The sequence below is a fragment of the Sorex araneus genome, chromosome 5 (assembly GCF_027595985.1).
Source record: "Sorex araneus isolate mSorAra2 chromosome 5, mSorAra2.pri, whole genome shotgun sequence".
In the NCBI taxonomy this organism is placed as follows: Eukaryota; Metazoa; Chordata; class Mammalia; order Eulipotyphla; family Soricidae; genus Sorex; species Sorex araneus.
In genome coordinates this window covers 36758614-36780226 of record NC_073306.1, presented here as the reverse complement: position 1 = coordinate 36780226, position 21613 = coordinate 36758614, and the positions used below count along the sequence as shown (strand labels likewise).

General features: G+C 53.0%; 1 protein-coding gene across 2 annotated transcripts; it reads left to right on the top strand.

Annotated features, from left to right (window-relative positions):
* The first annotated feature begins 448 nt into the window (after positions 1 to 448).
* MFSD2A (MFSD2 lysolipid transporter A, lysophospholipid) lies at positions 449 to 16673 on the top strand. 2 transcript variants are annotated; one of them, XM_004614220.2, is made up of 14 exons: positions 449 to 705; positions 2629 to 2760; positions 5178 to 5302; positions 11502 to 11625; positions 11727 to 11805; positions 12233 to 12366; positions 12738 to 12828; positions 12944 to 13065; positions 13220 to 13303; positions 13882 to 13965; positions 14070 to 14182; positions 14406 to 14549; positions 14641 to 14817; positions 16208 to 16673. In XM_004614220.2, the coding sequence occupies exons 1-14, from the start codon at positions 613 to 615 to the stop codon at positions 16269 to 16271; spliced, it is 1566 nt and encodes a 521-aa protein (XP_004614277.1). In that variant the 5' UTR covers positions 449 to 612; the 3' UTR covers positions 16272 to 16673. The 2 variants fall into 2 exon arrangements, with proteins under 2 accessions (XP_004614277.1, XP_054995721.1); XM_055139746.1 differs by lacking the exons at positions 449 to 705; positions 2629 to 2760 and having other exon boundaries at positions 5206 to 5302; positions 11572 to 11625.
* Positions 16674 to 21613: the final 4940 nt, after the last annotated feature.

Here is a 21613-nt window from a genome sequence, read left to right as displayed (position 1 = left end):
GTGGGGATTTGAATCACATGATGCAGGGGATCCAAATCGGGCCTCCTGCACTGCACAGCATGCGCTCGGCCCGTGAGCTATCTCTGTAGCCCTTAACTGGAAGCGGGGGCAGCCATCTGAGCCCCCATCTTCCCAGGCTTGGCGGTCAGAAGTCACAGGCTACCGGTCCGACTTGGGAAGAACTCACTCTGGGCGGGTCGTGTTGAGCTCTGGGTCTCACTTGGTCGCGTGGGTCTGGTGAGCGCGTCTGGTGAGCGCGTCTGCTGAGCCGGTGGGCCTGTCTAGGGCGCGCAGGCGGATGCCGGTTCCTGGGCTTTGAGAACGTGGCCGTGGCAGAGCGCCGCGCGGCCGGTTAGACTGGAGGCGCGCCGATTGGCTGCGTCGCCAGGCGGCTCGGGATTGGCTGGCTCGGAAGGGCCGCGCAGAACCTTAAGGGGAAAGAGGGGGCGTGTGCGGCAGAGAGCGCTGCTCCGCGCTACTGCTCGGGTGTCGTCGCACAGACAGGGACCGTGGCGGCTGCGGCAGCGCCCAGGCACCACCCGGCACGGAAGAGGCCCACGGAGCGCAGTTGCATCCCGGGGTCCCGGTTCCAGGCGGCGTGGCCCACGGGTCATGGCCAAAGGAGAGGGTGCCGAGAGCGCGTCCGCAGCCGGACTGCTGCCCACCGGCATCCTTCAAACTGGTGAACGGCCGGCCCAGGTGAAGGTGAGTGTCCCTCGCCCCGCGTGGAGGGCCAGGGGAAGGCGGGCAGGTCGAGAGGGGGCGCTAGCGGAGAGGCTCGGTGCCGGGATCGCGTGGGCTAGCCGAGCACGAGCGGACCCACGAGGAGGTGGAGGCCCCGGAGTGCCCTGGAACAGGGGCTGATGAAGAAGGTCCGTGGGCGCCGGCGCCCCCTCACCCCCCACCCTGGGCTCACTCCCTCTCGGTAGAGCGGTCTCCTCGGTGCCCGGCTCTGCCTCGCCGTGTTCCGTTTTTCCGCGTCCGGCGGCGTAGGTTCGCTTCCCCGAATACTAGACAGACTTCAGAGATCGGGAGATTCCCCCACCCCTCCCCGCCACCGCTTTGGTTTCTCATCTCTCACCCCCAACTCCCCGCCACACGCCTCTGTTCGCTTCTCTAAGCTGCCGCTGCCGAGGGCTACTCAAGTTCATTCATAAGAACAAGGGCTCTGCTCTTAAAGGAGCAGACTCTTCCCGCCCCTGAGGAGTGTGCGTGGTGGCGCCGCGTGGTGGGTTTTGTGTCTTAACCTTCGCTCCTTCTAGAGATGAAATGAAGAACCGAATAAAATCCTTTGCCCGAGGGAGGGAGCCCTGCCGTAGACGTTTGCTTGCAGTGGCTGGGGTGGGTGTGTGTGTGTGGTGGTGGTGGGGGGGGGGGGGTTGTCCGCGGCGACACTCTCCTTTTTAAAAATTTTATTAACTTGGAAGAAGCCAAGGAGAGCGGTTATGCTGCTACTACGTATGAGTAATCCCTCCTTGATGCGCCACCAAGAGAGACTTCTACTAACTCCCCTAGGAGCTGCGGGTGGGGGCGGGGGGGGGCGCAGAGAGAAGGGGAAGGGAGAGTAGCTCCTGGGTTTCCTGAAGCCCTGCGTGTCCCTAGGGGTTAGGGACGCTTGGAGACAGATGGAAAGAACAGCTGTGCTTTCAGCCAGCGGGACTGGGCCCCTCCAGCTCTCTAGAGCCCTCACCCAGCAGGCAGGTGTCTCCTGGCCCCTGAGACAGGGTGGGAGCTAGGGCTGGGTTTAGCCAGCTCTTGGCAGCTAAAGGATTTTCAGGTTGTGGCAGCTGGCACCGGGTGGAGACAGTTCTGCTGGAGCATGTTGCCCCTCCAGTGTTTGATTTTTTTTTTCTGGGCAGTGGTGGTGGTGGGGTATGCTCAGGGCTTACTTCTGGTGGGCTCAGGGGACCCTACGGGATGCCTGGGATCCAGCCTGGGCCTGGGTTGGTGGTGTGCTAGGAAAGTGCCCTGGCCACTGTACTATTGCTTTGGTCTTCTACCCCTCTACCTTTTAAAGGAGCCTAGCACCTCCCACCCCTCTTCTTATTTATTTAATTAATTAATTAATTAATTAATTAATTAATTTTTTGCTTTTTGGGTCATACCCAGCGACAGGGTTACTCCTGGCTCTGCACTCAGGAATTACCCCTGGCGGTGCTCAAGGGACCATATGGGATGCTGGGAATCGAACCCGGGTTGGCCGAGTGCAAGGCAAATGCCCTACCTGCTGTGCTACTGCTCCAGCCCCCTCCCACCCCTTTTCTAGGTTCCTAAGAGCAGAAAATACTTTTCTCTGGCTGTGGGAAGTGGGATCTCTCTCGGTGGGACCAGGACAAAGCAGATTTATTCCTCTTGGCACAGTTGACTAGGGAACGGGTTCTTTTTCTGTTTTCTTTTGGGGTCACACCGGAGTGTTTAGAGCTTATTCCTGGTTCTGCACTTAGGGCTCACCCCCAGTGGGGGTCAGGCAACCATATGTAATGCTGGGGATCAAATCTGGGTCAGCCACGTTCAAGGTAAAGTGCCCTACCTGCTGTACTATCGCTCTGTCCCATAAGGCAGGTCCTTCTGAATCTCTAGAACCCTGAGGATCTTGGGTCTCTTCTCATTCTTTTCTATTTTTTACAGAAAGAACCAAAGAAGAAACAACAGTTGTCCATTTGCAATAAGCTGTGCTATGCAGTTGGGGGAGCCCCCTACCAGGTGACGGGTTGTGCCTTGGGGTTCTTCCTGCAGATCTATCTATTGGATGTGGCTCAGGTGAGTGGGCAGGGCCTGCCAGGGCCCTTTCAGTATATCCAGTGTGGGAAAGACTGAGGAGTCCAGGGGAGGCTGGTTCAGTTTTCCCCATCTGAAAGGGGGCAGGAAATCTCTGCTTGCTGAGCATCACAGCAGATGAAACATAAAACTTTGAAAGGAGCCAGAGGGGGAGTCTGTCCAGCCTGGTGTCTTGACGGACAACAGAGCCACTCTGGTGGTGTTCTTAGCAGAGGCTGGCATACTATGTCCTTGACTGGACAGCAGTAAGCTGGCTGAGCTCAGGTTCTGGCAGAAGTGCATCCACCTTTGCCTGTGGCACACAGGCATGGCAGTGGGCAGAGTAGGGCTGGACTAAGTTAGGGGCCTCGGTATACCAGGTCTTTGAGTGGCATGGATCCATAGGATGAAGTGGGGTTCCCCTGTACTTTAAAAAGCCTTGTTCAGCAACTGGGCATCCTGAGAATTTACCTTGTCTGAACAGGAGTGCAGTCTTTGCTCTGCAGTATCTGATTTTGCAAGCAGTGCATCTGGGTGGCTTCTTTTTGTAGTGGGGAACCCTAAGGCCCAGAATAGAGAAATGACTTCATTCAACTAGTGTTTTTAGTTTTGGGGCCACCCACGGTGGTATGTATTGTGCTTGGGGATTGTTTCTGGTGGTGTTCTGGGGAGTGAACTACGGGGCTCCTGCATACAAACTATCATTCCGTTAGGTTTTTCTTTTGTTTATTTTGGGGCCATACCTGGGAATGCTCAGGGTCTCACTCAGGGGTTGTTCCTGGCAGAGCTGGAGGATGAGGTGGTTTTAGGGATTGAACCAGGGGGTTTTGCACGTAAAGCATATTCTTCAGCCCACTGAGATATCAGTATAACCCTCAGCTAGTTTTTTCTTGTGGGGGTTGGTAGTTTGGGGGCCTGACAGCTACTTCCAACTAGGTGCTCAGGAGTTGCTCTTGGCCATGCGTAGGGACCGAATGCATTGCCTAGATTTAACCAAGGTCAGCGAAGTCCAAGGCAAGCATCCTAACCCCTGTACTATATCTCCAGACCTCAGCTCATTTTTTGAGCAACTCCCCTGGGCCAGGCCCTGAGTGGGACATGAATACGAGGAACCTATATTTGGAGGGTGAAACTGAAGTCTTGGGTGTTAGACCTCAGTGCAGAAGGAGCTGCTGACTTCCCAGCTTGTCACAGCAGCACACGGTGACAGGGCCTTGGGAGAGGGACCAGAGCCCAGAGAAGCTGGCCTAAGTGCTCAGGCCTTATTCCTGCCTCTGTGCTCAGGGATCACTTCTGGTGGGGTTCACGGGACCAATGGGGTGTGGGGATCGAAGCTGGGTTGTTAATGTTCATGGCAAGTGCTTACCTGCTGTACTGTTTCTCTTGCCCTAAATGTAATTTTTTTGGCAGGGCTTACTCCTGGCAGGGGACCATATGTGGTGCCAGGGTCAGCTGTGTGCAAGGCAAGCACCTTAACCCCTGTACTATCTCTCCAGTCCTAGACCCCCTTTTTTTTTTAGTTGTTGGGGGGGCACACCCTGTGGTGCTGAGGGGAGGGATGCAGTACAATGCTGGGAGATTGGACCCAGGACCTTGGTCATTGGTCATTGAGGCTTATTTTTACTATTAAACCACATATCCAGTTCCGGGTCACTTTGGGGGTGGGGGAGGAGGTATTGGGGAGACATGTCTAGAAGTGTTTGGAGCTGTTCCTGGTGCTGTGCTTTGGGGTAGTTCGTGATGGTGGTCCAGGGACCAGATGGTTCCAGGGATCAAACTGGTCTTCTCTCATGCAAAGCATGTGCACTGGCCCTTTGAGGTACTCTGCCCCAAGCCATGTTTTTGTTTCTTTGTTTTGGGGGGCCACGCCTGTTGGTGCTCAGGGTCTATTCCTGGAGGGTCACCCCTGGCAATGCTTCAGGGGACCACTTGGTGCTGGGGATGGAATTCGGGCCCCCAACTCGCAAAGCTTGAGCACTAGCTCTTTGAGTTGTCTCCCTGGCTCCTACCCAAGACCACTTTTTGAAAGCATTTATAGGAGTCCTTTTTCACATCCAAGATAACAGTCTGACCCTGTAAATAGGGATCACAGCTCCTCTTTATAAGATGGGGAAACTGAGGCCAGCTCTGGCCATCCAGCAAAATGCTAGTTGTGATTTCAGGTGCTTGAACACTGAGGGAGGTGAGAAGTGGTCTTGGGTTCGCTCTAATTAAGGGAGTGTTTCCAAGGGCAGTGGAAGGGAGGACTTTAGAGTTGGGGGCTCTTCTAAGAAGGCACAGTGTCACTAGTGGGAACTTTTACTGCATGTTAACAAGGCTACTAAAGGGCCATGGCTGAGGGGAGGGCGCCCCCTGCTTCTGTGAGGGTTGAGATGGGGAGAAGGACAAAGAGATCAACTTTTCCCTCTTCCACATTCCAGGTGAGCCCTTTTTATGCCTCCATCATCCTATTTGTGGGCCGAGCTTGGGATGCCTTTACAGACCCCCTGGTGGGCTTCTGCATCAACAAGTCCTCCTGGACCCCCCTGGGCCGCCTCATGCCATGGTAAGTAAAAAAAGTCTCCTTCAAGCAGCAGTAGATGTGACTTTTGGCATATCATCAGTCCTTCCATCTGACTTGTCACAAGTGGGAGAGTAAGAAGGAATGATGTTACCAGATCCAGAATGTTGAAATCCCAGCTGAGGCTTTAGCTGCCCTAGGCTTGTGCAGGGGGCGGGGGCAGGGGACTGCCAGTTCATTCCCAGGTTGGCCAAACTGCCAGACTGCCCAGCCTGGTTGCTCCCCAGGGTCCATTCCTTTCCATCAGGCTGGGCTCTGCCTCTTGTATTTTCACTCCCCACGTGGCAGAGGTGGCACTGCATTAATGCTTGAGAGGCTTGAGTCCTGTGCCACTCTGTCCAGTGGTCACCTGATGTCACCGAGCCTCAGGTTTCCTCCGCTGCTGGAAGGGGACGATCATTCCTCCTAGCCCGCCCGCGTGTGGAGAGGATGAACTGTCTCTCTATGTGCTTTCGGAATCGTGCCTGGCACAGAGTAAGTGCTATCTCCTTTGGCACCCGTCAGAGTGATTCCTGGTAGGGCCAGGGCGGAGGTAATAAAACCTCACACACCCACAATTTCTGGCCCCCTTGAAAAGATGAGGTGAATTATCTTTCCCCCTTGGCACAGGACTGGATCTCCTGAGCCTTGGGTTCTGGGGCAAGGTGGGGGCGGTGGTGCCCCATCAGACAGCAAAGGGAGCCCCCCCACCCCCAGTCTGACAGGCCGGAGCTCCAGTTCCCTCCAGGACATCCTGCTGGGTAGAGGGAGGGGGACATACCCCTTTCATCTCCAGCCCATCCAGGCACGAGTGGGCGCCTTCCTGCCCCAGGGGTGCCCATACCTGATCTCCGGCCTTCAAAGCTCTCCCCCAAGTCTCCGGTCCCCCAACAGCTTCCTTTCCCACGAGGCCCCCCTCCCAGCACAATCCCGCCCACCCTTGGCTAAGGCCCAAATTGGGGCCTTTGATCCAGGCTTCAGGGCCAGTGCCAGGGAACCAGCCTACCTGGGCCGGTTGGTTGGAACTCAAGCAAGCCAACGCAGGAGGCCTGGCCCAGTACCGCCTTCCTGGCAGCTGGTGGGGAGGTGGGGCTGTCCTCCCACATCGCCTCATGAGATTCAGCCAATGGGAGGCGGCAGCCGGGGCCAGCCCTGCCCGGCAGCGCCCGGGTTACTCCCAGCCACTGTGATTCCTCCCTGTGGGCTGTGCAGCTGCCCGACTGGAGAGGATGGAGCGTTCAGGGAGGCTGTGGCAGGAGCCCTGATTCTCTATGGAGACACGTGGCCTGGGGAGGGGGGAGGGGGTGAGGCCCTCCCTGTGGGAAGGACGCTCTGAGGGCCTCTGCCAGGCAGGTAGGGCCACGTCTCTTCGTGTAGTCACGGAGGGCCCCGCGGGCTGATTCCTGATTAGCACCGCGTGGGGGTGCAAGTCCTCACCTGTAGGCTGGGAACTCCTGATGTTTGCACTTGAGGGTGCCCCCCCCCCCACACCTTGTGTCTGAGTGTGGCTGGATCACTTGTGGGCTAGGGACTTCTTCCCTGACCAGGACACCGTCAGGGCCTGGGACCCACAGTCCTTCCGTCTCCTGTTAGTGTGGGAAGGAGATATGCCTTTTGGGGTCCCAGAATCCTGTGGGTCTCTCTCCTCCTGGGTCTCAGACTAGTCCCCTCTGTTCGTGAGCATCTAGACCTCCCCCATTCAGACCAGGAAGACAGATACTGTCCCCTGGAGTTCAGAGGCCTAGTGAGAGGCAGCGGAAATGCGAGGACGGTGGTGAGGCTGCAGTCCCAGTCCCCGTGCTTGTCCAGGACCGCTGAGCTTTCCCTGGGTGACGGTCACAGCAAACACTGTCACCTGACTGATGCCTTTTGTTTTTTTGTTTTGGGGCCAAACCTTGCAGGGCTCAATGCTACGCTCAGTTCTGTGTTTGGGGATCACTCCCAGCAGTGAATGCAAAGCCTGCATTCAGCCCACTGACCTATGTTATTTGCTAAAGCTAATTATTTTTGTACATGGGGCCTCCCAAGCATTTTCATAGGGGACCCCAGGGGCCACTCCTTGTGAAAACTGCCAGGAGATGGGAGCTGCGTAGCTCATTACTAGGGTCTGATGATATAGTGCTGTTTGGGACCTGCAGTGTTGGGGCCACAGGACTAAATCCAGCAATGCCTGGGGAACAAATAACGCTGAGGATTGAACCCAGGACCTCCTGCATGCTGGGCATGTGCATCTAGCCCTTTGAACTATTGTCCCCGCCTGATTTCTATGTTTTAACGTCAACTTACTTAAATTCTCAAAACTGCGTCAATCCTGGGCCGCAGTGATAGTACAGGGTGTTAGGCTCTTTTCATGCACGTGGCTGCCCTGGACTCAGTCCTCACTGCAATACCACATATGGTGCCCTGAGCTCTGCAAGGAGAGAACCCTGAGTTCAGACCCAGGGTTAGGCCCTAAGCACCACTGAGTGTGATGCATAAGCAAAAACCAAAAAACTCTACTTCAACCCTACAAAGTCCCTTATCATAGACTGTCAGACCCTATCTGGCCTGGTATCCCATTTCCTCTCAAACTTCCCTTCAGTCCTTTCATACTCTCTCCTGTCAGCCCCCTGGGCCTCCTGCCTATTCATCAGACTGCCAGCATCCTCTCCCCACTGGGGACCTTTTGCGCTGAAAGTCCCATCGGGCCGTCCTTTTCTTCCCTCGGTGTGCGTGGCCAGCTCCCTCCTCAGCCAAACCTTGTCACTTCCTTAGTGAGAGAAAATAAATTGCGCACTCCTATTCCAAATCCCCTTTAGCCTGAATTCTTTTCTCGATTTCACTTGCCTCCTGATATTAAATAACTTTATTTTGTTGGCAGTGTCAGGGTTTGAACTCAGGGCCTTATGTAAGGCACGTGCTCTACTGCCGAGCCACACCCCTGTCCTGTTTTATATATATATATATATATATATATATATTTGTGTGTGTGTGTGTGTGTGTATATATATATATGACTTTAAAATTTTTTAATTTTCTTTTGGGGCCACACTTGGTGGTGGTCTGTGCTAACTCCTGGATCGGCATTTAGGGATCACTCCTGGTAGTGTTGGGAACCAGAGAGGGGCTGGGGATTGAACCCAGGTTTGGTGTGTGGAAGGCAAATAACATTCCCAGTATTATCTCTCCAGACCCTTATTTAAAAAAATGTTGTGCTATTTTTAGTTTAGGTACTGTTACAGATAACAATTTTACTAAATTTATCAGTTATGCAGGCGGGGGTGGGGGGCTGGGGGGTATACTGGGGTTTTTGGTGGTGGAATATGGGCACTGGTGAAGGGATGGGTGTTTGAGTATAACTGAGACATAAGCCTGAGAACTTTGTAACTTTCCACATGGTGATTCAATAAAATAAATTTTTAAAAATTGTGGCTATGAGACCTGAGAGCTAGTGCCAAGGCTGGAGCACATGCTTCACATGTGGCAGCTCCTGGTTTGATCCCACATAGCCCCTCAAGGAATCAGGAGGGTCCCCCAAGCACCTCTGGGTATAGCTCAGAAATTGAAAACGAAAACTTGGGGAAACCTACTTTTCCCTCTTGAATATGCACCCTCCCCCCTCTTTCTTTTTCTCCCCTCATACTTCTTTTTTTTTGTTTGTTTGTTTTTGTGTTGTGGTCACACCTGGCAATGCTCAGGGCTTACACCTGGCTCAGCTCAGGAATCACTCCAGCCAGTGCTCTAGGGACCATATGGGATGCTGGGGATCGAACCCAGGTGAACCAAGTGCAAGGCCATCGCCTTACCTGCTGTACTATTTCTCTGGCCCCCTCCCCTCATACTTGTCTAACTAAATTTATTTCAATAAAACTATTTTGCTTCGTAAAACAAAAAAACAAACAAAAATCCCTCAGCCAAACATGCAAGTAAGAACTGTGGTAAAATATACTGAAGATAAAGCATACCACTGAGGGCCGGGGATGTGCCTCTTCAGTGGAGTCCTGCCTTGCACCGAGCCCTGAGTTCAATCCCTGGCACCGCAAACAACCAAAAAAAAAAGTTTATTTTAAGCATATTGCTCAGTAGCATTCATTATCTTCACACTGTTGTCTGACAATCTCTACCATCCCTCTCCAGCACTTTTTCACCTTCCTGAGTTGAAACTCTGTACCTATTCAAAACTAATCCCTAATCTTCCCTCTGCACCATTGTCCCACCATGCCTTGAAAATTCTATCCTCCCTCTGTCCTATGAATTTGACTAGGTGTAAAATAGAAGCAAGTCACAGAAGAGCTTCTTTTGTGTATGGCTCATTTCTTTTCCCATCATGTTCTCAAGGTTCATCTGTATGGTCTCCCATGAGTCAGATTTTCTTTTTTTCTTTCTTTCCTTTTTTCTTTCCTTCTTTCTTTCTTTCTTTCTTTCTTTCTTTCTTTCTTTCTTTCTTTCTTTCTTTCTTTCTTTCTTTCTTTCTTTCTTTCTTTCTTTCTTCCTTTTTTCTTTTTTTTTTCAATGGAAGGAACTTCCAAGGGATGCTCAGGGGATCCAGAACTACTCCCAGTTATTCAGGGCCAATTGGGTTGGACAGCTCAATGTGAAGGCTTGAGAATGTGGTGCTGCCCAAACTCTGCAGTGCCAGTGTCCTCCAGGGCCACCCAGTGGTGCCCGGGGCATACAGGGCTACACCCAGAAGTGCTTGGGCAGCCAAGTGGTGTCAGGGGTAAACTGGGGGTTGGGTACTATGTACGGCATGCATCCTTCACCCTGTACTTATCCTCTAACCCCTGAACTCTATTCTATTTTTTAAAGGCTGAACAATGCATATACTTACTAATTTCTTTTATTTTATTTATTTATTTTTTTTGCTTTTTGGGTCACACCTGGCTATGCACAGGAGTTACTCCTGGCTCTGCACTCAGGAACCACCCCTGGCCATGCTCAAGGGACCATATGGGATGCTGGGATCTGAACCCCGGGTTGGGCGCGTGCAAGGCAAACGCCCTACCCGCTGTGCTATCGATCCAGCCCCTTACTAGTTTCTTTATTTATTTTGCCACACACTCCAAGCCATGCTCAGGGCTAATCCTGACTCTGTACTCAGGGATCACTCCTGACGGGCCATATAGGGATTGAACCCAACCCAGATTGGCTTCATGCAAGACAAGCACACTACCCGCTGTCCTATCTCTCTTGCCCCTGCACATACCTTTTGAGTTGTGTTGGGGTTCCATTTGCTGAGTGGAATACAAATTTCACAGACCTTACCTGTTGTCTGCTCTGTTCCCTAATGCATCCCAGGAAATTCCATCAGTGCTCTGCACACAGATGCTGCTTAGGTGTTTCTTGAGCAAATGCTGAATGGAAGGCGGGTGCTAATAGTATTCTCATTTTGCTGATGAGAAAATGAGCCTCAGAGAAATTAACCAATTCGCCCAACATCCAGTTAGTTCACAAATTCCCTAACATATTCGGCCTTCTGCAGTGCCACCATCTAGTAGGACCACCCAGTGGTACCCAGCAGTGCTTGGGCAGCCAAGTGGTCCCTCTGTCCTCTTTCAGAAAAAAACTTACTCACTGCCACCCCCCACCACCTCAGCCCCAGAAATCCACCATCTTGAAGCAAATGAAGAACACCTCCCCTCCCAAGCCTACTGTCCCCCTGCCTCTGTCCACTTTGACAAACAGATTTAGTTAGTGACAGAGCTCAGGGTATGTCTCTAGAGGGTGGTCCCAAATGCCTCGCACCACTGCACAGCGCTGCCCTTACTGACGCAGGAAATGAGCTCTGAGCACTGTGATGAGGTGGGTCCCAAAGAGCACACGTTTGCCCCCTTTAGTCATCTCCCCAGAAGGAATGCCTTTGTTCAGAGCTGCCCTTCCCACCCACGTTGTGTGCATGCATGCATGCATGAGCACGCGTGAACATGTGTTGGGCTCACTCTTTCCCGCCCTGTGAGGTTGCGGCTTCTGTTCTCGGTTCCCCAGCCCAGGGGTAGGAACTGCTTTGAGATGCAGTGTTGAGGTGAGGCCGGGGCCTCATGCTTCCTGCTCAGAATTTCAGTCCTAGGGAGTCTGCCCCAGCCAGTCCTTCTGGAAAGTCCCATCAGCGTCTTCCTGGGGGCCCTAGCATGGATGGATTCAGGGGAGGAATTGCCTTTTCCCTGGGCATGCTGTGAGGACACTGGGGCTGGCCTCCACCCCCCATTCAGACCGTCCCCTTCCTCAGGATCATCTTTTCCACGCCCCTGGCCATCATTGCCTACTTCCTCATCTGGTTCGTGCCTGACTTCCCACAGGGCGTGTGGCTGTGGTACCTGATTTTCTATTGTCTCTTTCAGTCACTGGTCACGGTGAGTGGGGCTGCCCTGGGTGTCTGGGGGCGGGGCCGAGGGCAGTCCCCGGGGCCTCTCTGGCCATGTCTGACTGGCCGCGGGCCTCTCTTCTGTACCAGTGTTTCCACGTTCCCTACTCAGCGCTCACCATGTTCATCAGCGTAGAGCAGAGCGAGCGGGACTCAGCCACCGCCTACCGTGAGTGCCCTCGCCCCCCCCGCATCCCAGTCGCCCCACTCTCCCCACTCTCCCTCCGGCTCACTGTCTGTGTGGCCTAGTTTGTAGCTCTGTTCGTGGATATGAGACCATCTTAAAAATAACTCAGTCTGAGCTGGGAAAGTGGCTCAAGGGGCCTGAGCACCCAAGCACCACAGAGTGTGACCTCAAAATGACAAAAAGTAATTCCATCCTCTTCTTGCACTGGTAAGACCAGAGAGGTATAGGAATTAGTCAGAGGTCACACAGCAAGCCCATGTGTTTAGACCAAGGTACCATCAGGCTCATGCCCTATATGCCTATATGCCACCCTATCTGCCACGGTTACCATGACCGGGCCAGAGCTGACCTTCTTTGGGGGCTCTCAAGTTATGAGGCTCCCCCCAAAGATCTCCATTTCACTGTGCAGGGATGACTGTGGAGGTCCTGGGCTCGGTGCTGGGCACAGCCATCCAGGGACAGATTGTGGGCCAAGCAGATACACCTTGTCTCGAGAATTCGACATCCACCAACCGCACAAACATCGCCTCACCCAAAGAAACGGTGAGTGCCCTCCGCAGGGCAGGGGTTCGGGGAGATGAGGGTGATGGGCATTACCCTCATCGTGGTCATTGCGTGTGGGGTGCCAGACAAGGCCAGCCAGTGCTCGACTGAGCAGAGAAGGATCCAGCCGAGAAAGGCAGAAGAACTTGCCCAGGCCCAGACAGCTAGCGAGTGGGGAGGATGCCAGGGGGAGATCTGAACAGCGGGGGGCTCTCCGACTTCACAGCTTGGCTCCTGGACTTCTCGCTTCTTGGGCCTTTGTGCCCTGGGGAGCAGCAGCGGGCCCTGATTCTCCTCCCATTTCACAGAGGGAGACGGTGACGCCACAGAGAGTTAGCTGAAATCACACGACTGTCTCTTCTCCTTTCTAGCAAAAGGCCTACCTGCTGGCGGCGGGTGTCATCGCCTCCATCTACGTCGTCTGTGCTGTCATCCTCACCCTGGGCGTGCGGGAGCAGAGAGGTGAGGCTCCCTGGGGAGGGGTACAGGCACCAGCATCGGCCCCTCTGCCTGGGTCTCCTCTCCATGCGTAAACAGGCCTCTGGATGCTCCTCACTGTCCCCTCTGCCCCCTCCAGAAGCCTATGAGGCTCGGCAGGCTGAGTCCGTGTCCTACCTTCGGGGTCTCCGGCTGGTCATGAGCCATGGCCCGTACATCAAGCTGATTGCTGCCTTCCTCTTCACCTCACTGGCTTTCATGGTGAGTCGGGGGCCTGATTTGCACTGGGAGCCGGGTCAGGATGGGACAAAGCGTGGGGGGACAGGAGGAGTGGCTGGGCGGGACAGAGACCCTCGGAGGGCCACGCTCAGGCGGGTCGTCACTCTCACCTGTTCCCTGCTTGCCCCATCCTCAGCTCGTGGAAGGAAACTTCGCCTTGTTTTGCACCTACACTTTGGGCTTCCGGAACGAATTCCAGAATCTGCTCCTGGCCATCATGGTGCGCATGGGGCCCCGAGGGTGGGCAGGTAGCCCGGGCTTTAGTAGTCTGGAGTGGGCCACGGTTCTATATGATGGGTCAGAGATAGGCCCAGACAGGCCCACATCCACAGTGGAGGAATCTTGGCTGGCCCTGACCTTTAACTGCTTAGATACGACTGAGAAAGAAAAGGTTTTGGTACATATATCAACATCAGACTAACACTATGTGACCCGTCACTGGAAAATGAAAGAGGTGAGTGGCCAGGATATGACTCAATACATGCATGACATGTCTGAGGCTGTGGGTTCAACCCCCAGACTGCATTAAGAAAAGGAAGAAATTTAAAAAAAAAAAAAAAAGGAAAGGAGGACAGAGTTTGAGGTAGGTGTTCAGGTTGAGGATAGGGTAAAGCTCAAGTGTGAAGGCTGAGCGCTCTGGAACTTCCTGGGCAGCAGGAAGTGATCAGGCACTGCCAGTCAGCTTCCTGGATACCAGACAGTGCTGGGCAGGACGGGAAATACCTCTGGGGTTCTGAGAAGGGCAGGAGGGGTGGCAGGGCTCGAACCCACCTTCCTTTCCCCTTGGTCTACCCACAGATCTCGGCCACACTCACCATTCCCTTTTGGCAGTGGTTCTTAACCCGGTTTGGCAAGAAGACAGCTGTGTATGTTGGGATCTCGGTAAGTGGGGCAGAGGGGACCACCAGGCTGGCATGTGTTGGGGGGACTCTTGGGAGGTGAGAAACTTCTGGGGGACTCACCTCCCCACATCTGCTCCCTCCTAGTCTGCAGTGCCTTTCCTCATTTTGGTGGCCCTCATCGAGAGTAACCTGATTGTCACTTATGTGGTGGCGGTGGCAGCTGGCATCAGCGTAGCTGCTGCCTTCTTACTACCTTGGTGAGTATCTCTGGGCCCCTGCCCTTGCTCCTTGAGAGACTTCCCTCTGGGTCCAGATGGGGGTTTCATGGTGGTTCAGGCTGTGAACTGTGCGAGGGTACCAGGGCCGGAGTGGGCCGCTTCTCCTCAGAGGGCCCGTGCCCTCGGGTGGCATACTCCACATGGTGACCTCACCTCACACAGAGGCCCAGGCGATCCTCCCAGCTGCCCCCGCTCTCTGCAGGTCCATGTTGCCCGATGTCATTGACGACTTCCACTTGAAGCAGCCCTTGGCCCATGGCACTGAGCCCATCTTTTTCTCCTTCTACGTCTTCTTCACCAAGTTTGCCTCTGGAATCTCGCTGGGCATCTCCACTCTCAGTCTTGAGTGAGTGCGTGGTGGGGGGCCCGGGCAGGGCCGGGCAGAGCCAGAGCCAGAAATCCTCTCTCACCTCTCCCCGGCGCACATGATTCCACAGCTTTGCTGGCTACCAGACCCGTGGCTGCTCACAGCCGGCTCAGGTCAAGTTTACGCTGAATATGCTGGTGACCCTGGCCCCCATAGTCCTCATCCTGCTAGGACTGCTGCTCTTCAAGCTGTACCCCATTGACGAGGAGAAGCGGCGGCAGAACAAGAAGGCCCTGCAGGCTCTGAGGTGAGAGCAGGGGGCGCTGGGAAGTGGCAGGGTGGGAGGGCAGTCACGACATTCACGCCCTCCACTCACGCTCCTGTGGCCAATCCACGTGGTCCCTCCCTGATGCTGCCTGTGTCCCTTCACCGTTCACAGAAAAGGCAGCTGAGAGTTCTTTTTACTTTTTATTATTTTTTATTTTGGGCCACACCTGGGCAATCCTCAGGGGATACTCCTGCCTTTGCACTCCGGAATTACTCCTGGTGGTGTTTTAGGGGACCATAAGGGATGTCAGGGGTCAGTCCCAGGTTGCATACAAGGCAAGTGCCCAACCCCTGTTGCTTCAACCCCTGACCACTCCTTTTTTTATGGTTATCTTTTGGTTTGGGGCCAGCTCTGGCAGTGCACAGTGCACAGGGCTTACTTCCAACTCTGCACTTGGGACCACATGGGATACCAGGGATCAAACTTGGGTTGGCCATGTGCAAGGCAAGCGCCCTACCTGCTGTACTATCTCTCTTTTGTGGTGCCCTGGTCTCATGAGTGGAAGGCATGTGTCCTGATGTTGAGCCACATCTCCAGACAATAGCTCATAATCCACTTCTTTTCCTTTTTTGTGCCACGCCCAGTGGTGCTTGGGAACTACTCACAGCAGAGTGCTCGGGATGATTGCTTTGCAGTAGTGCTTGGGGGATCGTGCAGTATTGGGATGGAACCTGGGGCTCCGATGTGCAGAGCATGTGCTCCAACTCTTTGGGCCATCTCCCTGGCCCCACACTGAACTGCATGCCAGGCACTGGGCACAGTGCTCTCACATGTCCTCATCCTATAGCGACTCACTGGGAACCCAGAGTGTGCCAGGCATTGCCCTAATGGTTGACACAAGCTCAGACCCCTGCCCCACGGAGTTTGTTTCAGAGACCCTGCGGTCATCATCCCCTTTAGTCCTCCAACAAGTCTGGGTGTCAGGGATTCCTGATTCTCATTCTACAGATGAAGAAGCGGAAACGTAGCCAGCAAGAGGGACTGGCCCCATTGCTAAGGGGTAGAGCTCAGATCCAGAGCCGGCCCTCTGCAGGGCTGGCCTGGTGCACAGGACGTCAGGTGTGGTCACAGCCCAGCCTCTCAGGAGGCCAGAGGGCAGGCTGAAGCAAATCAGGCTAGTTCTTCAGCCTGCTCAGGCCAGAGTATGTTTTTGTGGGCAGCAGGAACACCAGTAGGGATGTGGCTCAGGGGTAGCGACTAGGTTCCATCTCTGGCACCACAAGAAGTGGGGAAAAGAACAGAGCAACCCGCTGTTTCAGAGCTGAAAGTGGGAGTGAGCTGCCAGCTGCATTCCTGCCAGGAGCAGCCAATGTGGTGTACGGGCAGAGGTAAGGCCGATCCTCCAACCTGTCTCCTCTGGCTCTTACAGAGAAGAGGCCAGCAGCTCCGGCTGCTCCGACACGGACTCCACAGAGCTGGCCAGCATCCTTTAGGGCCTGCGTGCTCCGAAGCCACTGAACATGGCCTGGGACTCCCAGCCACACGAGGAATCGGGCCTGTGTGCTCGCGCACTGAACAGTCTCCAGGTGCCAGGAGGAGAGTGAAAGAGGAACAGGCCCGGGACACCTCTCGTGCCCATCGCAGGGCAGGCCGGGCAGGCCGGGCAGGCTTATAGCTGCCCTCCCTTCTGCCCATCTGCTGCCCAGGGCCCAGCCCTGGGGCTGCTACTGTGAATATGCCAAGGACTGGCCGGGCCGAGCCCAACACTAATGCAGAGACGTTTTATACAGAGACTAATTAATAACTTAATGACTGTACATAGCAATGTGTGTGTATTTGTCTATGTCCGTGAGCTATTAATGTTATTAATTTTCATAAAAGCTGGAAGAACAAGACCTGCTTTTGTCTTTATCCTCGGCAGCATTGGAGTGATAGTACATTTCCTTACACTCAGCCGACCAGAGTTCAATCTCTGGCATCTCATATACTTCCCCAAGTCTGCCAGGATTGATTCCTGAGCACAGATAAGCCCTAAGCATCACCGGGTGTGGCACAAACACAAAACAATAACAACAACAACAACAACAAAAATCAAGATGAGGAAACAGCTCCAGTGTCGATGTACTGATGTCTGACCCAAATGCACCCCACTTCTGTGAGCCTGCTCCTCAGCGTCAGAGATGACCAAACACTGCCTGCCCAGACCTGCACCGTGTGTGTGTGTGTGTGTGTGTGTGTGTGTGTGTGTGAGCAGGGAGATGTGCAGTGCTGGGGCTGACTGAGCTCCACACCCTGTGGTGCTTGGGGCCTCTGGGCCCAATGGTGGAGCTGGTTGGGAGTTGGAGGGATGCGACGGCAGGATGGATCCGGGGCTTCCCACGGGCCAGGCACATGCACAATCACTCAAGCCACATCCCCAGGCCTGATTAGGTCTTTTGGGTTCCCTGAGACCTGCAATTCTTTCTCTACAGTTGATGCAGGATTAGAGTATGAGAATGTCCCTGGGTGCTGTGGGAAAGTGACTGAGGAAGGGTCCTAACCCTCTTGTGTTGGTGAAAAGTTTCCTCTGGATTTGGCAAAGAGAAGGGGGAGGCGGCATTGATTGCCACTGTGCAAATACTCTAGTTCATTTCAAGTTGCCAGTAGTTGTGCTTTTTTTTTTGATGGGGAGGGGTTAGTGTTGGACTATATCTGACTATTCTCAGGACTTAACTCATGGCCACTCCTGAAGTGCTTGGGGCACCGTATGGAGTGCCAGGGATCAAACCAGGTACTATCTCTTTTGTCATGGCTCCCTAACACACAAAGTCCACAGGCACCTCAGATTGAACTCTGAACTGCAGGACCCACATCACCAGTTGAGCATCATTGGGATTTGCCCTGTCCCTCTACCGCCCTGCACTGCTGGGAGTGGCCCCCATAGAAAATAAAAGCTGCTTTGGCAGAACTTCAGCTAAAACTCTGCTCCCCAACGCCCTAAGGTTAAAACCAAGGTAGGGCTTGGGAGAGCGTGCCAGTGGCTGGAGCTCCTGCTTTGCATGCAGTAGGCTTGGGCTCAATCCTAATGTGATCCCCACAGCACCACCAGGTGTGGTGCTAGAACTTAAAACAAAGCACTCCCAAACCAAGACTGTGTTTTAGGGATACCCTTTAAATCTCTTAAAAATTTGCATTACTAGGGTCGGTGTGAAAGTACAGCGGGTAGGTTCGGTCTCAGGCATCCCACATGGTCGTCTGAGCAACACCAGGAATAATTCCTGAGTACAGAGCCAGAAGTAAGCCCTGAGCATCACTGAATTTTTCCCTCTCCCCCCCCCACCCAAATCATTACCTTGCCATGTCTACCCCTCAACTGAACATTACTCTTGAGCCATTTCTAACTGTTCGTATTTTCTCTGAGGGTCTCCCAGTGGTGCTACACCCAGTAGTACTCAAGGGGCACAGGCTATTGGGGTTCAGACCCAGGGCCCATTATGTGCCAGGCATGTGCTCTAGCCCTGAAAGCCACTCTCCTCCCCCCATTTGATGTCCTCCTTCCTCCCTGTTTTCCTTCCCTGTCCCTTTGCTTCTTATGCTTCCTTTGTCTTTTTAAAAACAACTATTTTTATTGAAGTACTGGGATTTACAATACTTTTAATCATCCTCCCTGTTGGTTTTTGGGTCACACCTGGAGATGCTCAAGGCTTATTCCTGGGTGTGCCTGAGGGGTCACTCCTGATAGGGCTCAGGGTATCCTATGTGGAGCTGGGGATTAAACTAGGGCCAGTCATGTGCAAGGCAAGAGCTCTACCTGCTGTACTATCTCTCCAGCCCCTAAGTCCCATTTTCCTGCATGTATAATTCCCACTACAGAGAGATCCCTTCTCTCCATCCTTCTCTCCCAGGGACCCTTCCCAATCTCTCCCCCAGCCTCCACGTGTAAGCTTAGTTAGATAGAAAAAAAATCTTCATTTCAGATAACTTTGACCATTTGTTGTTCTCTTACTGTATCTGCCCTCCCCCCCACACACACATCCCGACACATATGGGGGAGATCTGGCTATTTTCTATGTGTGTGGATGGAGGCGGTGACACTTACACATATACAGGTGAATAGAGCTAAGCTCTTGACATTCTTTTGTCTTTCATCTTCCTGCTAGCTCCCTAAGTGATCCATTCCTTACCTTTACTGCATATTTCATTTTATTAGTGAGTTTTTTCCTGTTTCTTATTATTTCTAAGTTTTTTTTAATTTGTAAAAATTCCTTTAATATTTCTTGCTTGGTCAGTTATAGTGATGAGTTCCTTTAGCTTTTGTGCTGTTTGTTCTTTGCGAAGGAGGTTCTGCCGTGCCAGTTTTAGAAATTTAGAGTGTTTCTCACCAGCACTGTTACACATGCTGGATAAATAACCATTCGTTTATAAGTTAAAATCGCCCCACGAGGTAGGTACTGTTTTAATCTTTTCGGAAAAGGAAAGGGAGGAACAACTTGGTAACTCATAACCAAGCATCTCTCCGATTTACAAACTCTTCCATAAGAGTTTTTATTGGGGGACAAGACAGAGACTCCCACCAGTTGCCCAGTCCCAGCTCCCGAGGCATCCTTTTAGGGACCACTGGTCTGGGTTATACAGACTCCTGGTCTCCAGCGCGTCCAGCCAGCAGATCCAGCTTTAATCTGTCTTTCTTCTAGCCCACCTCACAAACACTGGCCTCTCAGAAGCAGCACACCACTTCCGACAGTCCTGGCCTCTTCCTGGGGAGGACGCTGGGCATCGACATGCTCCTCTCTGTGTTTTCTCATTTGGAGCCTCTCGGATTCTTCTCTCTTTGGCCTCAGTTTACTCCATCTGTACAGTGGGGGTTTGGAATGACTTGTCTCCCCAGTCTTCCAATGTTCACAGGAGGTTTGTCTCCTTTTTAAAGAATGATTTGGGGGCAAGAATGGGAAAGCAATGGGGGCATCCCAGACCCTCTTGGGTAACTGACTACTCCAAGTTCCTTCCAGAGAGCTCAGACCCCACCTCTCCTTTGAGACAAGTGCCCCATTGGCTTCCCTTCCTCCACATTTGGATCTGGCAGCTCCGCCACAAATTCTCCTCAGCCCCTGCCCAGACCACCTCACTCCCCACCCCCTTTCCCAGCCCCCAACCAGATGTGGCTTTAGCTCCACCTGCTGGGAAAAAGGGGATAACAACTTTTTTTTTTTCTTTTTGGGTTACACTCAGTGATGCTCATGGGTTACTCCTGGCTCTGTGCTTAGGAATTACTCCTGGTGGTGCTGGGGGGACCATATGGGATGCCTAGGATTGAACCCGGGTTGGCCGCATGCAAGGCAAACACCCTACCCACTGTGCTATCGCTCTGGCCCCGGGACAACACCTTTCAACATCGCAAAGAAGGAATTTCAGATTGTCACTGGGGGCTCCCAAGCCACCAGACAAGCACTCCCAGTGGCCTACCGTGTAAGCCCACTGGCTAGGAATGAGGCTAGCACAAATGCACGTTCTCAGTGGGGCCAATGACCAGTAAATGGTGCATTACTAAGATAATTTGTGCACACAATACCATAAATATCAACGCCGCTGTAAACACACTACCTAAACTTTTTTTTTTTTAAAGAAGAATAAAAAAATAAGATCTATTGGGATTGTAATTGGCTTGGGGAATTAGTACAAAGGGATGTTATGCAAGCTTTGTGTATGTGCAAGGCCCTGAATTTGACTTCCTGCATCACCTGCTCCCCTCCCCCCAGCCTCACCTTCACCTCCGTGTGTTCCACGCATCACCTCAAGGCTGGGCCTGAGGATGAATCATTAATTCTGTACTATCAGGCCAGTTGCGACCAGCTATAGTCTCTAGCACCTCTGGAGAGGCCCCTCTTAAAAAAAAAAAAAAGAAAGTCAACAGGGATCTAACAAGAAATGATGTGGAATTAGATTATTAGGAAAAAACATTCTGAGAAAGTGACACTTGCCCTCAGTCATGGAGGAAGGGAATCAGCTGCAGATCTGAGGAGCTGGCCCAGGGGAGTGCCAGCCAGATGGTGGCCAGAGTGTGGTCAGTAAGAGAAAAGGGACCAAGGTGGGAGTGGAGTGGTGGACAGGACTTAGATCATCCAGGGCCTTGTAGCCCACAGGAAAAGTCTGAAATTTCTTTCTCTCTTCTTTTTTATTTTTGGGCCACACCTGGCACTGCTCAGGGCTTACTCCTGGCTCTGCATTCAGGGGTCACTCCTGGCAGGCTCAAGAGACCATATGAGGTGCCAAGAATCAGACCTGGGTCTGCTGTGTGCTAGGCAAGTGCCATTATACTATATCTCTGACCCCCATCTGATCACTGTATCACTGTCATCCCATTGCTCATCGGTTGCTCAAGCGACATATTGTATTCAATACGCCCCCTCTTATATTTAAATATATATACATATATATTGAGAGCCATCACAAGCCACTAAAGAGATTTATTTTTTTTTTGTTTTGTTTTGTTTTGGTCACACCCGGCGATGCACAGGGGTTTCTCCTGGCTCTGCACTCAGGAATTACTCCTGGCGGTGCTCGGGGGACCATATGGGATGCTGGGATTCGAACCCGGGTCGGCCGCATGCAAGGCTAACGCCCTACCCGCTGTGCTATTGCTCCAGCCCCAAGCCACTAAAGAGATTTAAGCCAAAAATTAAAAATTACACTTAAAAATTGGCCCCAACTCTCCTAAATATGTTAGATAGAGGAGGGGGAGGCAGTATAGCAGGTAAGGCACTTGCTTTGCACAAGTGGCTTCATCTCCCCACATCTCAAGTGGTTGGCCTCCTGAACCCTGCCAGGAGTGATTCCTAAGTGCAGAACCAGGAGCAAG